At 35.8% G+C, this 15940-nt stretch overlaps 1 protein-coding gene across 1 annotated transcript in view; it reads left to right on the top strand.

Moving 5' to 3' along the window:
• Positions 1-1189: 1189 nt before the first annotated feature.
• LOC109060547 (sodium bicarbonate cotransporter 3-like) overlaps positions 1190-15940 on the top strand; it is a 42736-nt gene continuing 27985 nt past the window's right edge. The window contains exons 1-2 of the mRNA XM_042741549.1: positions 1190-2155; positions 13477-13558. Of these exons, the coding sequence (XP_042597483.1) occupies positions 2090-2155; positions 13477-13558 (148 nt within the window). The 5' untranslated portion in view covers positions 1190-2089. The remainder of the gene's footprint in view (positions 2156-13476; positions 13559-15940) is intronic.

Here is a 15940-nt window from a genome sequence, read left to right as displayed (position 1 = left end):
GACAATCCATCTAACAATGGTTCCTCCTAGATTAGAATGGGGCTTTTTTATTTTATTATTCTTTGCGTAAACCCTCTCCATTCATATAGATTGCGTAGCTTCTCAGATTTAATTACAGGCATTAACAGCTTCACTGGCTAACATAGGTTACTCTGTTGTCAGGGGCAACAGGTATGCGTTCTTCCTTTTCATGAGCAAAGTATCAGTGTGCTTGCTACTACTTGCTTGTGTACATGAAACTAATTGCTATTAGTGCTTTTATGGAAAGAAATGTAAATGATTTCCTCTCTCTAACATTTTTGCCACATTTATTTAGCTAGCTTAAAGGTATAGTTCACCCAAAATGAAAATTGTCTTCAAGACTCACCTTCAAGTTGTAAGAGTTTATTTCTTCTGTTGTGCACAAAAGATTGCAGTTGCTGGTAGCCATTGTAGGACCCTCTGATTTCCTCGGTGCTGAAAACATGGACAGAATTTTACAGTTTCTTTTGAGAAAATGTTTCGTCATGTCATATACAGAAATCTAAAGGTCTTCACAGCAACCCGTCAAAATAAAAGTTTGGTTTAACTTGAGGAAACTGTGACTTAATGCAAAAACTATAGTTAAATAAAACTATAGATAAAACATTATTTTAGAAGAAAAATGTAAACACACAACATGGTATTTCTGAAAAAATAAATAAATTAAATAATAATAAATTATTATTTTCTATAAAATCAATTAATTAGAGATACTTTGATTATTACAATTTAACAAAACCAGAAAATTGAATTTGGTAAAAATAAAACCGAATATGAGAAAAAAATAAAACACATTCCATAGGGCCTTAAAATTTTTAGATTTGTTAAACTTTTAATAATTGCTGTTAAATAATGTAAGTTTCATGAGTTTTATTTGACCATTAAAACAGTCTAGAAAAAAAAAAAAATCAGATTCCAGAAAAAATAAAATGGAAAAAACGGAATTTGGAAAAAATAAATAAAATGGAATTTGGGAAAAAATAAAATGTATTTCATAGAGCCCTACCACTGACTTCCACTGTATGAAAAAAGTAGAAGTCAGTGGCTACCAGCAACTGTTTAATTGGCAACATTCTTCTTATTTTGTGTTCAACATTCATTATACAGGTTTGAAACAACATGAGGGTGAGTAAATGATGTGAGAATTTTTGAGTGAACTATCCCTTTAAGGTGCTGAGTTTTTAAAAACAATGCAATATAAAGACAATGCAATGATGGCTAAGTGCAATGCAATGGTGAGTAAGGGGCATTTAAATTAGTCTACTAAGCAATCTGATTTTATATTTGATACTTGTCACACATTTGCTTGCAGTGATGTAACTTCCAATATACTTTACACTGTAAGCGATGCAACAAAAATAGAACATCCCATAATAATCAAAAAGGCATAGACACTGTGTAAATAAGATATTCATTGTGCAGTGTAGACAGTTTTGTTGATTATAATGTGATTATCCTAGCTTTAGTAGTAGGCTGTGATATTACTTTTTTATTTCAAACCCTGAATGTGCTTTAACACCTCAGGGCAATGGCACGCTGTCCCGGCAGCTTCCCAGCATTCAGGCCATGTATAGCTCCAGTGCTGTTTGAACCCAAGCGCTCACCCCTGCTCGTGGAAAAACACATGCACGCTCACAATAACACATCCTCACACTCGGATATAAATAACACCTCATGTTTAGGTCTTTGCGACCAGGAGTGAGATCCGTCCAACGTCAGCATGAGAAGTGTGCACTGGCAGCGTCTTGCAGGATTCTCTCTCAATTCTTTCTGCTTCCTAGTCAGTGTGACATAGACGCTTTTGCTCCTGATCTTGCTAGAAGCAGACTTCCTCTTCCACAGATCCTGACTGTAGCTTGTCAGTCCTTTTTGCTTTTAACTAAATTATTTTACGCTTCAGGTTGACCTTTGATTGTTTCTCATTGTTAGCTCTAGTAGCATACTGTTTTAATGAGCTGGCTGAATGATCAATATTTCTGGACCTTATCATTTAAGCTCTTGGGGTCTTGAGTGCTGTCTGATTTTCTCCAAGGGACAAAGTTTTAAAGTCCCTCCCCAGGGTCTGTGAATGATGCAGGACTTCTGGGGAGACATTGTGAATCTGAGGACCACCAGAGGAGCTACAATATTCTCGGTATGTTTTTGGGCTCACTGTTGTGTATCTGACCTAATTCAGTTTTCTTGAGCTTAGAGCATAATTCAGATTCTACATAGCTCATTGAATATCCTTTGGCTCGGTGTTAGTGTTTACTCATCGTGTTCTGTTTCAAAACATTGCCTTGGGAACACAATATAGTGTGAAATTTTATTTACACAAGTGAAATCTGGTGCCGTTTCACTGAAAAGAGGCAAAGCTTGTCAGTGGCCTCAAGACACCTTGCCTGTCACGTGTCGTGATGGTTTTAAATTCTAAGTCCACATTGTACCCTTTGCTGCATTTTGCCCTTTGGGGTGATATCTGATGCCATGGCACTCAGTAATGCTTGGACAGAGGCCCATGGCGGGACAGGGCCACCTTGTTTTTTTTTTAAATACACAGGACTCTCTGTGAATGTACAAACTCGATTCCAAAAAACACCTTGTTTTTTTTTTAAATACACAGGACTCTCTGTGAATAACATATCAAATGTTGAAAGTGAGACATTTTGAAATGTCATGCCAAATATTGGCTCATTTTATTGGATTTCATGAGAGTTACACATTCCAAAAAGGTTGGGACAGGTAGCAATAAGAGGCCAGAAAAGTTAAATGTACATATAAGGAACAGCTGGAGGACCATTTTGCAACTTATTAGGTAAATTGACAGCATGATTGGGTATAAAAAGAGCCTCTCAGAGTGGCAGTGTCTCTCAGAAGTCAAGATGGGCAGAGGATCACCAATTCCTCCAATGCTGTGGCGAAAAATAGTGAGCAATATCAGAAAGGAGTTTCTCAGAGAAAAATTACAAAGAGTTTGAAGTTATCATCATCTACAGTGAATAATATTATCCAAAGATTCAGAGAATCTGGAACAGTCTCTGTGCGTAAGGGTCAAGGCCGGAAAACCATACTGGATGCCCGTAATCTTCGGGCCCTTAGACGGCACTAAATCGCATACAGGAATGCTACTGTAATGGAAATGACAACATGGGCTCAGGAATACTTCCAGAAAACACTGTCGGTGAACACAATCCACCGTGCCATTCGCTGTTGCCGGCTAGAACTCTATATGTAGGTCAAAAAAGAAGACATATCTAAACATGATCCAGAAGCGCAGACGTTTTCTCTGGGCCAAGGCTCATTTAAAATGGACTGTGGCAAAGTGGAAAACTGTGAATCAAAATTTGAAGTTCTTTTTGGAAAACTGGGATGCCATGTCATCCGTACTAAAGAGGACAAGGACAACCCAAGTTGTTATAAGCGCTCAGTTCAGAAGCCTGCATCTCTGATGGTATGGGGTTGCATGAGTGCGTGTGGCATGGGCAGCTTACACATCTGGAAAGGCACCATCAATGCTGAAAGGTACATCCAAGTTCTAGAACAACATATCGTCGCTGTCCGATGAAAACCACGTATGTCCAAAACAGTTACTTTTCAGGAAGTGAAAAAAACACTGTATTTCAAAAGCAGTTGAAGGTAGCGTTGTCATACTTGGTACGGCATCTTTACATGTAACCATATTCTTGCCAGTGTAATGATATAATCCACATTTGACCAGAATTGAGTTTAAATGGACATACATGCATATTTTACAGTAACGGTGGTCGATATGCGTTCTTCCGAATTAGAATGGCCAAGTCGCGTTTCATATTGACAGATGAATACGCTCAGTTTATTAAATAGCCTACGTCTTAGTTTATTAAATACGCTTAGTTTATTTAATATTAATTATAAATTTATTAAATGTCTCTTGCAAACTATGAAGGGACAATGAATCAATACACTGACATGATAATGCTAGACAGATACTTTGTTTGCACAGTCCTACCGAAATTTTTTTCACTCCTAGACGTACGTCTGGCGTCAGGGGGGAAACGTTTACCTCGATGAAGGAAAGTCATTGTCTCACCAGGCTATGTTTATTTGGCAATGTATAGCAGAAAAGAAAAGTGAAACTTCACGAGACCGGCGAGATGCTTCCACAGGGCGGGAGATACGCGGCATGATTGACAGCTTTACGTGAAAATCAGATGACATGATTTCACAACTTTTCATTGGCCATTTAGATATGTGAAGCATACTGTATTCGGAAATGAACCTGGACATTCAATCCGTCGAAAAATCTAAAAATCGGCAAAATGGACATACGTGGTTTTCATCGGACAGCGAAGATATGCTCACGTGGTTTTGTTATGTCTTTGAGGGTATGCTCTAGCTTCCTGTTCCACCTTCATTAGAACAAATACTGCATCAATTACAACATCATGGCTGCGTAGAAGAAGGATCCGGGTACTGAAATGGCCAACCTGCAGTCCAGATCTTTCACCCATAGAAAACATTTGGCGCATCATAAAGAGGAAGATGCGACAAAGAAGACCTAAGACAGTTGAGCAACTAGAAGAAGCCTGTATTAGACAAGAATGGGACAACATTCCTATTCCTAAACTTGAGCAACTTGTCTCCTCAGTCCCCAGACGTTTGCAGAGTGTGGGGATGCCACACAGTGGTAAACATGGCCTTGTCCCAACTTTTTTGAGATGTGTTGATGCCATGAAATTTAAAATCAACTAATTTTTCCCTTAAAATTATAAATTTTCTCAGTTTAAACATTTGATTTGTCATCTATGTTGTATTCTGAATAAAATATTGAAATTTGGTTTGTACTGGAAGAGAAAATTCTCATCTCACATCTCACTGCATATAGTCTAGCTACATGTATATATATTTATACCATGGTCTGTCTGAATACTTGATTCTGATTGGCTGGCAGGTCTATTAACTAGACTAAGTAGGGAATAATTGACAACAGGCTGTTGAATTATTAGAAAAATAATGATGTATATATATTTATACCATGGTCTGATGTGAAGCCAATCAAAATCAGACAAACATATATCAGATGATATATTTCAAGGCATTCATCCGGTTTTTGTACTTAAAGGGGTCATATGATGCGATTTCAATTTTTCCTTTCTGTTTGGAGTGCTACAAGCTCTTGGTGCATAAAGAAGATCTGTAAAGTTGCAAAGACTAAAGTCTCAAATCCAAAGGGATATTTTTTATAAAAGTTAAGACTTGTCCACGCCCCCCTAAAATGGCTCGTTCTAACATGCCCCCACATCTCTACGTCACTATGTGGGAGGACTTGCATAACACACTCAGCACTTGCACTGCGCTCACACAGAAACATTCTGGAACATAACTTTGATACTGAATTGCTACACTATATTTCTCAGCAATGAGGAGGTAAAATTGCTTTTTTGAAGTAACTAAACTAACAGCTGCGTTGTTTGTAGAGATATGCACAGACACAGATAATTTACACATGCAACTGTCGTCTCTCTCTCTCGGTCATCTCTCTCCACTTCGTGATGGGTGGTTCTTTGCCTCCGCGTTATGCATTAAAATTGTTGCTGCATTATCCTTACATACAGTCTACATATATAATACACACACACGTGTTTGTGTATATTTATAAAATTTATATATATATATATATATATATATATATATATATATATATATATATATATATATATATAATATATATATATATATATATATATATATATATATATATATATATATATGGTTTCAACTGCGACAACATAAACAAATGTTACTGCGCATGCACGCTTTTTTTTGGGCCTAACCTATTTTCCGGTAGACCTCCAAATAGAATCAATAACAACAGCCAAGTAGTCCCTCTAGAGTAGATTATTTTTGATAACAATTAAATATGTTTGCTGGGTAAATCAGACTTACTGAAAATGCAAATTCATACTCTGCCAGCAGGAGGTGCTTTAAAGCGGGAGAAACAGAGGTTTCCCCAGTAACTGCTGTACACAAAGCAGCGCTGAGCTCACAAACAGTGCTTTATCAGGCATATACATTGTGGGGAAGTCGTGGCCTAGGAGTTAGAGAGTTTGACTCCTAACCCTAAGGTTGTTGGTTCTAGTCTCAGGCCGGCAATACCACGACTGAGGTGCCCTTAAGCAAGGCACCGAACCCCCAACTGCTCCCCGGGCGCCGCAGCATAAATGGCTGCTCTGGGTGTGTGTTCACGGTGTGTGTGTGTTCACTGCTGTGTGTGTGCACTTTGGATGGGTTAAATTCTGAGTATGGGTCACCATACTTGGCTGTATGTCACGTCACTCACTCACGTATGCAAGATGAAATGAAAATGACATCGAAAATTTAATAGACTAATTAAAGATAGTCTTCCTTCAGAAATACAGTGATATAAAAACACCCGCGCCTTGATTTGATTTTTAAATGTGCAGTACGTGCCCATGTTTATTCAACGGAGCCTTTTGGAAAATCGGTCAGTTTTGATATTGTGAACGCCACAAATAAATAAATGTATGGGAAACACATCCCATATACTTTTTGAATTCAGTTGCATTTAAATATATGAAATTAAATGGAATTAAAAATGATAAATATAGAGGTCAAATCACATAACACTTTACACAACAGAGATGAAAACAGGAAAGTAATCAGCGATGCCAACTTAATTTAAGACCAATCCAAATTTTGATGCACAGCAACTCTGAAAAGTCAATAGTGCCATTATTCAGCTCCAGTCAGTGCAGTGTTGGATAAATTCATTTCAATAACTGTGTTGTGTTTATCAATTACAAAAGTTCAATTCAGTAATAAGCAGCTCAAATGAAGACAATAGTGTCATTACTCAGCTAAGATCAGTTTTCTCATCCACATTATAGTCAATTAAATATTACTGAATATTAAGCTCAGTGATGGTTTAGTACTTGTATTAACTTGCTTAGAAAATAATATAAGGTTATATAAACAGATGAATGTCTATGTGGACATTTTGCAGGTGTACATTCTTGAAAGCCTTGTCTCTGTTGTGATGTACCACTTACAGGTATTTAACCTCGTGGATGTTTCCTGACATGTGGCAGCCCTGGAACTATTGTACCACAATTTCTCACATCATGATTGCCAATGTATTATGCAAATGTCAGTTGGTTATGGCTTGATTTATTTTTACCCATGTGCTCCTTTTGAGTGAGCTCAGAAAAATGTGGCCTGAAATAGTTTCGGGATAAGAATAGCTGTGAATGTGATCTGACTATGGTTACATCATCCTTGTCATGCAGCTGCCCAGAGGACATAGTTGCATCTATTGTTTGTTTTATAGTTCTGAGCTGGAATGTGCAATGATAGTCAAATAGTCATTCAACAACCAACTAGTTGATTAGTAAGGTTGATTCATTTGTCTAAATTATTTATATATAATAGTTTAGATATGCTTTAATTAACATATTAACATACTGACATCATTCTGTGAATTAGGTTTTAGACAGTTTGCAAGGATTTCTTTCTTAGAAAAAGTCATGAAATGAAAAGTCACCATATATTTTCTGACAATGACAATATTATTTCATCAAATACAATCACACTGTAAAATGTAATAGGTTGACTTAGAAAAAGTGAGTGTGTTAATTTTAAGTGTGCATAATTTAAAACAGTTTGTACAGAAAACTTGTTAATAAAGTATACTTAAGTGCTGTTGACTTAAAATAATTAGTTGTGTTAACTTCTTATTAGTGTTCACATTAACTGGAAAATATTAGGAAACCGATTGCCTTAAAATTAGCAAGTAAGCTGAACTCAAAACATTAGAGTAAACTAAAGACAAAAAGCAACAACCGAACTGTTTAAAAAAATTTTTTATTGTCTACAAGTAGTACAGTGTACCAAACAATGTCAATCGAAACCGATTTTTTTTTTTTTTTTTTTTTTTTACATAGTATACATAGTTATAAATGCACCAAAAATGTGCAATGCAAATGCAACTATATAAAAAAAACTCTATCAAGGATCCTGACTGTTTGACAATCTTTGAGCTGAAACTAACAATCAACATCATTTTTTTTTGAAAAAAAAAAAAAAAAAAAAAAATTCAATATAACATTGTTCTAAGAGTAGAAAAACATTTTCGACCAAGGTTCAACAATGTATAACTTTAATTAAAAGAATTTAAAAATGTTTGTGCAAACACAAGTTTAAAGGGATATTTCACCCAAAACTGAAAATTTACTCTCCCTCGTGTCATTCCAAACCCACAAGATTAGTCTTTGTCTTTCAAAGACTACTTTTAAGGAAACCTTAGAGACTTTTGTTCCTTTACTGAAAGTCCAGGTAACCAAAAGATTTTAATTTCTTGATATTTTAATGTGTGGATATGATTTGTTTAAATACACCTTAATGAACTTTTTAATATATTTTAAGTTTTGGTTACCTGGACTGTCAACAAAAGGACAGAAACCTCTCAGATTTCATTAAAAATTACTTGATTTGTGTTTCAAAGACCAAAAAGTCAAACCAAACCAAAGTCTTATGGGCTAGGAATGACATGAGGGATAGTAAAATGACAGAATTAACATTTTTGGGGGTTTTCTAAATCTCAAACAGCCTTGGTTTTCATCATCAGCAGATTTTTAGTGACTGTAGTTTAGGTTTCAGAGATTTGTGTACAATGGAAAGAAAGACTCAACGTTGAAGAATAAAATCAAAGTTGTACTTGAGCTGTATAAACCATCCAAATGGAGATTCCTGGCTGTCTTCTGCCAACACAGTCAGAATCCGATGGAAATCTGGGGTGTGTCACATTCACAGTCCTAAAAAAACAATGGAAAGGATTACAGTTCATGTTACATTTCAAATAATCTTACAAATGTACATGTAACTTAAAATATTTTGGACCATTATCTTATGCACTATGTAAAACTAACAGAGACAAACAATGGTCGTTGATTATTGTGTAGAAATTAGACAAAATGAATAGTATAATTATGACAGAACATGCATATAACAAAATGTACAAGGGCTTAAGTTAAAAAATGAAATAAATTCAGAGGTTGCTAATCTGGTGCAAGATAAGAGTTGAATGAAGTGTAATTGATAGCCTATATGTGATGTGTGAGGGATTTTTGAATGGAAAAATGTTTTGAAAAATGTCAGGGGTTTCTTCTCTAAAAGGAAGGCCATGAAGAACTGCTGTGCTCTGGAAAGAAAAGTTAAAACAGAATGAAATGTCAAATTAGTATGAATAAATGTATTTTGAAAATGCAATGACAGTGCTCTGAAAAAAAAAAATTAAAACAGAGTGTGCGAAATAAAAGTGTTTAATATATTTGTTAATATGAAAGTAAAAAGTTTTAATTTAGTGAAGAGTGATTTAAGCTTAACACATTTAACTTGGTCAAGAAATTTATAATGCTTCAAAAGGAGAGCTCTCTTTTCGCAAAATAAATAAATAAATAAAAAATCCAATACTTACATTTCCATTGCATGACTCATTTAATAAGCTCTGCAAATAAAGAAAACAATATTAACATATAAAATTCTTGAATTACTATACATCTTTTTATTTACAAATTATTACTTGTAAGACAGTCGAGATTAGTTAACTAGTTGTTCAGACATTCAAAATTATGCAAACAACTGCTGCTGGGGTGTAAAAATCCATAAATCTGTGCTCTTTGGATGCGTGAATCTTTTGTATTATCAAAATACTCATAAATCCAAGGCACTTGAGTAGTGTGAAAAAATGAAAAAGCCTTTATTCACATGGCTTTAAAATTTAAAAACAACACATTTGTGCATCAACGCATTGCGGCTAACTTGCCTTCATCAGGGTGTCAATTTACAAACACACTCAGAGTTCATTTAAACAATTTTTTTTTTTTTACACTACTCTAGTGCCTTGGATTCATGAGTATTTAGTTTTTCAGCCAGTTTTGAAAAGTGTTAATTTTTTTGTCACTGAAATGAAAGAGGTTACTTTGTTTTGTCACAGATCTATGCAGCGTTCTGTTTGGAGATTTAGCCTATGTATTAGCAATGGTAGGGAATTGTGGGAATTGGATTATTGTCTGGGGAACTTAAACAAATAGGCCTATGCAGTAGAGGGACTCGGGCATACAGTAGTCCTGAGAATACCCTGGGTCGCATCTGGAAAAATGTTGCACAATCACCTTCTCTAATACACCAGCTCCTTCTACAGCAACCAGCAAAATGTTCTCACAGACATGCAGAATTCTCTTGGGAAATTTGGGACAATGTTGTCTGGTGCACTCTTGTGTCCCAAGAGTACTTTAGGATCTCTTCTAGGATGCAAGTGGAAAATGTTTCTCATTTCACAATAGGGATTGTGAATTTCGGTTATTTTTCCTAACAGACAACCGACGCTTGTTAACCGATTATTAACTGTTAACTGACAAGATTATTTTAAATTAGAATTGAATTAAATTAGAAAGGATCAGTGTCTGTGACCCGTTAAAAATACTAACATTTGTTTCCCGGGGATAAATTTTATATGCGCAAAAAACAGCAAACAACAGAACATGAGGATTCACATGGTCATCATATCACATCACGCACATGCAGCGCTTCTGCGAGCTGAGAAAAACATAATAAAGCTAGGATATATATATATATATATATATGTGTGTATATATATATATATGTATGTGTGTGTGTGTGTGTGTGTGTATATATATATATATATATATATATATATGTGTATATATATATGTGTATATATATAATGAATAAATAGGCCTATACGAGAAATATATTTTTCCTTAATTAATAAATTAAGAAAATGAACGAAAAAAGTTTTGGTTCATTTTTGTGCTGTGCGAAAGGAAACCACAAGGCAGAAAGTGCTGTGAAATTACCTGTGAAATGTAAGTTATGCATTAAGGAAAACAGCAGATCTCAAACACATTAAACAGCGCGTCTCTGTCAGCCTCACACGCAGCCTTTCTGTCAGAGTATCTGACGGGGCGAGCGTGAGCCGCTTTGAACTGAAACTATAAACTATAGGATACTAGGAGAGAAATAAAATGCATATATTATTTAAATGCAAAACAAACAAACAAAAAAACATTTATTGGTTGAACTCTTCATCTTTTTCTGTTTCTTGTTTTGAATACTGCATGTGGACAGAGGCGTCACTAGATTTTTGCATAGTTTAGAGTGACAAATCATACCAGCGTACTTTGAGGTCAAAATGCGTACGCAAAATGCATACAGATTGGCAGGTCTGTTTTTATCGTGAATGTACACAAATAAAGGCAAACCGTTTACAATTCCGATTATCTTTATGACTAAAAGGAGAAGTTGCTTCCACTGTTAGAAGGAAAAAAACTCAAGTTATTGCGCTGGCGCTGCATGTGCACACACAGTTAAGCTTTGCTACCTTGACAATGCAGCCTGTTCAATTTATAATAAAATACAGTCAGTCAAACATATGGGAAAAAAACCATACTGCTCAGTTAAAATATGTAGTAAAATCTGTGCCGTTAAGTGTTATCACCGTACCGCCGTGATGTTATGCAAAACATTTTGTTTTACGTGGATATTGGAACGCGAGTGAAGTAGGCTACATAATAAATAATAATTTGCCATTTAAATACATCGCGAATACGGAAACATTTGATTTTGTGTCGAATGAGAGACCCAATGTTGATTTCAGTTTTGTTTTAGCCTAAATTAATTTGTTTTTGCTTGTTGTTTATATTGCCAAACTTCTGAAAGGCCTATTTTTCATTCTTGTTCTTTTTTAAATACTGTTAATTGAAAGGATTTGTTTTGTGATGGGAACTAAAATAGCCTAGCTATGTTTACAGCTTATTATAAAATGTTTGTAAACATTTCGCATTGGCATTAGGCCTATTTCTGAATGTAATAATAAAATGCAACCTATTATACGCGACTTAGGCCTATGGTTTTTTTTTTCTACAAAAAAAACTTTTTTTTTTTATACGCATAGCATATTTTACCCATGCAGCAAACCTTTTTAAATATTTTGATAAATTACTGAAAATAAATAAATAAATGACCTTTTAAACCATTTGATTGTATTAATCGGTCAAAATTCTTAACGGTCGGTTAACGGTTAACCGGTTAAAATGAACATCCCTATTTCACAATAATCATGGTGCCCGTTGATTGTGGCTTGGTCCTGATAATGGAGGACGTGGACTTAACTTTGTTTGGGCCCAATTAAAGCTCATTGTCTTTGTATAAAGTGAGTGGGAGGCATAACAATTATAGTCACTCATTTACAGTATATTGTCTCCAAATGTGACTCAACCTATTAAACCCAAGTGGTTGGAAAATATCGTGCAGTAGACATTATAGACTGGAAATGGACATCTGCAGCATGCATTTAAAGAAGTTTAGTCTAAGCCCTGTCTTAGACAAAATTATACATTATTGAAATGTCCTGTGTCCTAGACCCTCATGATGGACTATAGATAAGCAAGGGTGTATAAACCATTATTATTTAAGGGGGACATGTCCCTCTCAATTTATAGGAAGTAATCATTATTTTTCAAAGACTCTTGCCGTAACGTGTCCCTGCCGTGTTTCTAATCCTGCCTCTCTGCACACAAGACAGGTGCCAAAGACAGCAACTGTTTGATGATAATAGAGTTTCAAAGCACGTTTTATTTTAGAGACATGTTATTGTGGGCACAGGTTAAAAAAATACTAGATTTTTTTAACTTCCTGACGAAGCTTTCAATTCATCATATTTTTATATTTAAATGTAACTGTCCAGTAACTGATAAGCAGAAACCTTTTTTTTTTCAGATTCTTGATACAATAAGTACATGATCATTACAATAAATTATCTTAAAAAGAAATGCACAAATGCACAACTAAATGTTGTTGTTATTATTGTTATTATTATTATTATTATTATTATTATTATTATTAGTATTATTATTGCTATGATAACTACTAAATCCCAAATATTCGTCATTCTTTTTATTTAGAATTGTTGTAATAGGCTGTTATTTAATTTGGCTATTTATGTCTGTAGCTACAGTTACAGTACATGATGAGTTACAGCCCATTCCAAAGTTGAAAATTTTAGGTTAGAGGTTTGTTCTGATCCTTAACTGTTAATATGAGCAATAATGCCTGAGAAAGAATCACTATTTATGTTTATATTTATGTGGATGTGCAGTTTGTATTTAGATTCTGATCTGCTATGTTCATGTTGGCTGAGGTAATAGTGTTGTTCCTGAATTTTGGTTCATTTGACATAGTTGTTTATTCTGTGACCTGTTCCCTTCAGTTTTGTGCCCAGAAGCGTATTGTCAAAAACAAAAGTCTTAAGCCCACTTATGGTATAAACTCTTGCACAATTCTCAATTATAGCCAGACGCAGGCAGCAGTAACTGGAATGGCACCCTCTCGTGTTGCCATGGATTGTTTGTTTACTCTGGTGTGACATAATTTCATCCTTCTTTATCTCTCTCTGTTCAGGGCAATGATGAGGAAGCTGTTGTTGATCATGGGAAAACCAGCTCTACCATCCACACAAACTTTGAAAAAGAGGAACTTGAAAGTAAGTCATTCCCTTCATTCACATAACCCCCTTCTTTATTTACCCTTCATAATCATTTGCGTTGTTTTTTTCTTATCCTCAAGCATACCAGCTGGTCTTTTCGCACATGGAGGTGTACAGTAAATGTCTACAGTGTTTTCACTCATTACTTTGGGTGTGTTTTAAAGCACAGTGATTAAAACCATTCCTCCCCCTCAACCTCATTTCACTCTTTGTCTGAGTTCATTGAGGTTTTTAACCTTAAACGTGTCTTAAACCGCCCCACCCCCTTCTTCTCTGAGCGCTCTCCCACGGGTCAACGGTATGTTTCCAGGTGATCCGATCCTGCTGCCAGCCTTCTGCATGTGTTCTGGAAGCTTGTGGCTCTTGGAAAGGAGGCACTTGGTATTTGGTAACATTGCTTTGCCAGATGAGTAAGGCAAGAAATGTCTCGAACTCACAAGAACTCATTCTTCAAGTTACTTGTGCAAAGTGAGAGGGGACATCTGACCTACATATTACAATTATGGCATTCATAGCCTGTGAACTGATTCCCTTACTAGCATGAGAGTTACACACACTTTAGCCAATATAAATGTCGTATTTAATTTAGCACGAAGTAGTGGTTGACAGATATGTACTGATTAATATGTAAATAATTCAAATTAGACAATTACTTAAATCAAACCAACTCCTTTTAATGATACAAATCATTAAAAATGTTTTTAAATTTGTAACACTGATTATAAAAATATAATTACTTATTTAATTATTTAATATTATACTGATTTAATATTTATATTTTAGGTATTAAATCAGTTTTAAGGTATAATGTATTTATATATATTCACTTACACTGCCGTACAAAAGTTTGGGTTTTGTAAGAAGTCATTTATGGTCACCAAGGCTGGGTTTATTTCAATAAAGATGGAGTAAAAAGGGTAATGTAATAACACTAATGTAATCAAACTAAATATAAAAACAAAGCTATTTGCCACTGCCAGGGCATTAACTTTTTTATAGAAAATATTTTATAGTTTGTTTCAGAAAAACAAGTCCAGAGCCTCGATCAAAACAGTATAACAGGCACCTTCCGAGTAGAGACCTCCACTATCACAGGACCCAACGCAACAGAGTGCAGCGCGGGACAACACTTGATGGGCGAGTAGAGACTGGTGTGTGCAGGATGCGGGAGAATAAGGGTGTACTCACACTAGGCAATCTTAACCATGCCCGAGCGCGTTTGACTCCCAAAGCCTGGTTCATTTGACTAGTGTGATCAATCCGTGCTGTGCCCGGGCGTGGTTCGTTTAGCTGTCCCTGACTCGGTTGGAAGAGGTGGGCCAGAGCACGGTTCAGTTGGGCTCAGGCGGGGCACGCATAGTATTGGAGCGCTGAACTTCTGATATGTGCAGCATGATTGCGTGAAAATTTCTGAGCGGCAAAAGTGATAGATCTGTAAACCAATATATTGTGAGAGGACAGTGTGTTACCATGTCCCAGATGACTCAAAATAATAAATCAAAAGGTTAACAAAATGATGCACTCCGCTGGGCTGAGCGAGAGTGCTTCTCTGCTGTCTTCATGTGCGGAAACTTCCTATTTCCGGCTTATGAAGACGTGAGCACTTCATGTGGATGCTGCTGCACACTTAGGCTTACCCCAAATGCTGTCAATGTTTAAGACAAGTGATGACACCCATCCCAAGCCAGTACTGATCAACATCCCACCCCTCCTATGACTCATGGTTTGTCTGTATGTGTAATCAGAGCTAGTGAGCAACGGACTTTCAAAATATAAAAAACTGCATTAATGTGCAATAAAATAATTGTCGGTGTTAATCAGTTAATGTGATAATAACGTGTTAACTTGCCTAGCCTCCCTTCCAAAAGTATTGGAACAGTGAGGCCAATTCCTGCTGTAGACTGAAAACATTTGGGTTTGACATCAAAAGATGAATATGAGACAAGAAATCAACATTTCAGCTTCTGAATCTGGATCTGATACACAGCTTAGAGGATAACACCTTTTGTTTGAACCTACCCATTGCTCATGTTACCATAAGTATTGGAACATGTGACTGACAGGTATTTTGTTGCCCTGGTGTGTCCTATTATATTGATTATTCAAACAATAAATAGCACTGAATGTCTAAGAAAGACCCTAGAACAACTGTTAGTGACATCAGCAACAACTTCCAGAGGGCAGGAATGAAGGTATCACAATCTACTGTTGGCAGAAGACTTCATGAACAAAAGTACAGAGGGTACATAAGATGATGCAAACCACTCATTAGCAAGAAGAATAGAAGACGTGCCTCAAAAATTCTGGGACAAAGTTTATGGACTGACGAGACAAAGATTAACCTTTACCAAAGTGACGGAAATGCTAAGTTTGGGGGAA

Source organism: Cyprinus carpio, chromosome B16 (genome assembly GCF_018340385.1).
Source record: "Cyprinus carpio isolate SPL01 chromosome B16, ASM1834038v1, whole genome shotgun sequence".
NCBI classification, from domain to species: Eukaryota; Metazoa; Chordata; class Actinopteri; order Cypriniformes; family Cyprinidae; genus Cyprinus; species Cyprinus carpio.
Note: the sequence above shows the minus strand (reverse complement) of the source record. Positions and strands in the feature narration are given on the sequence as shown.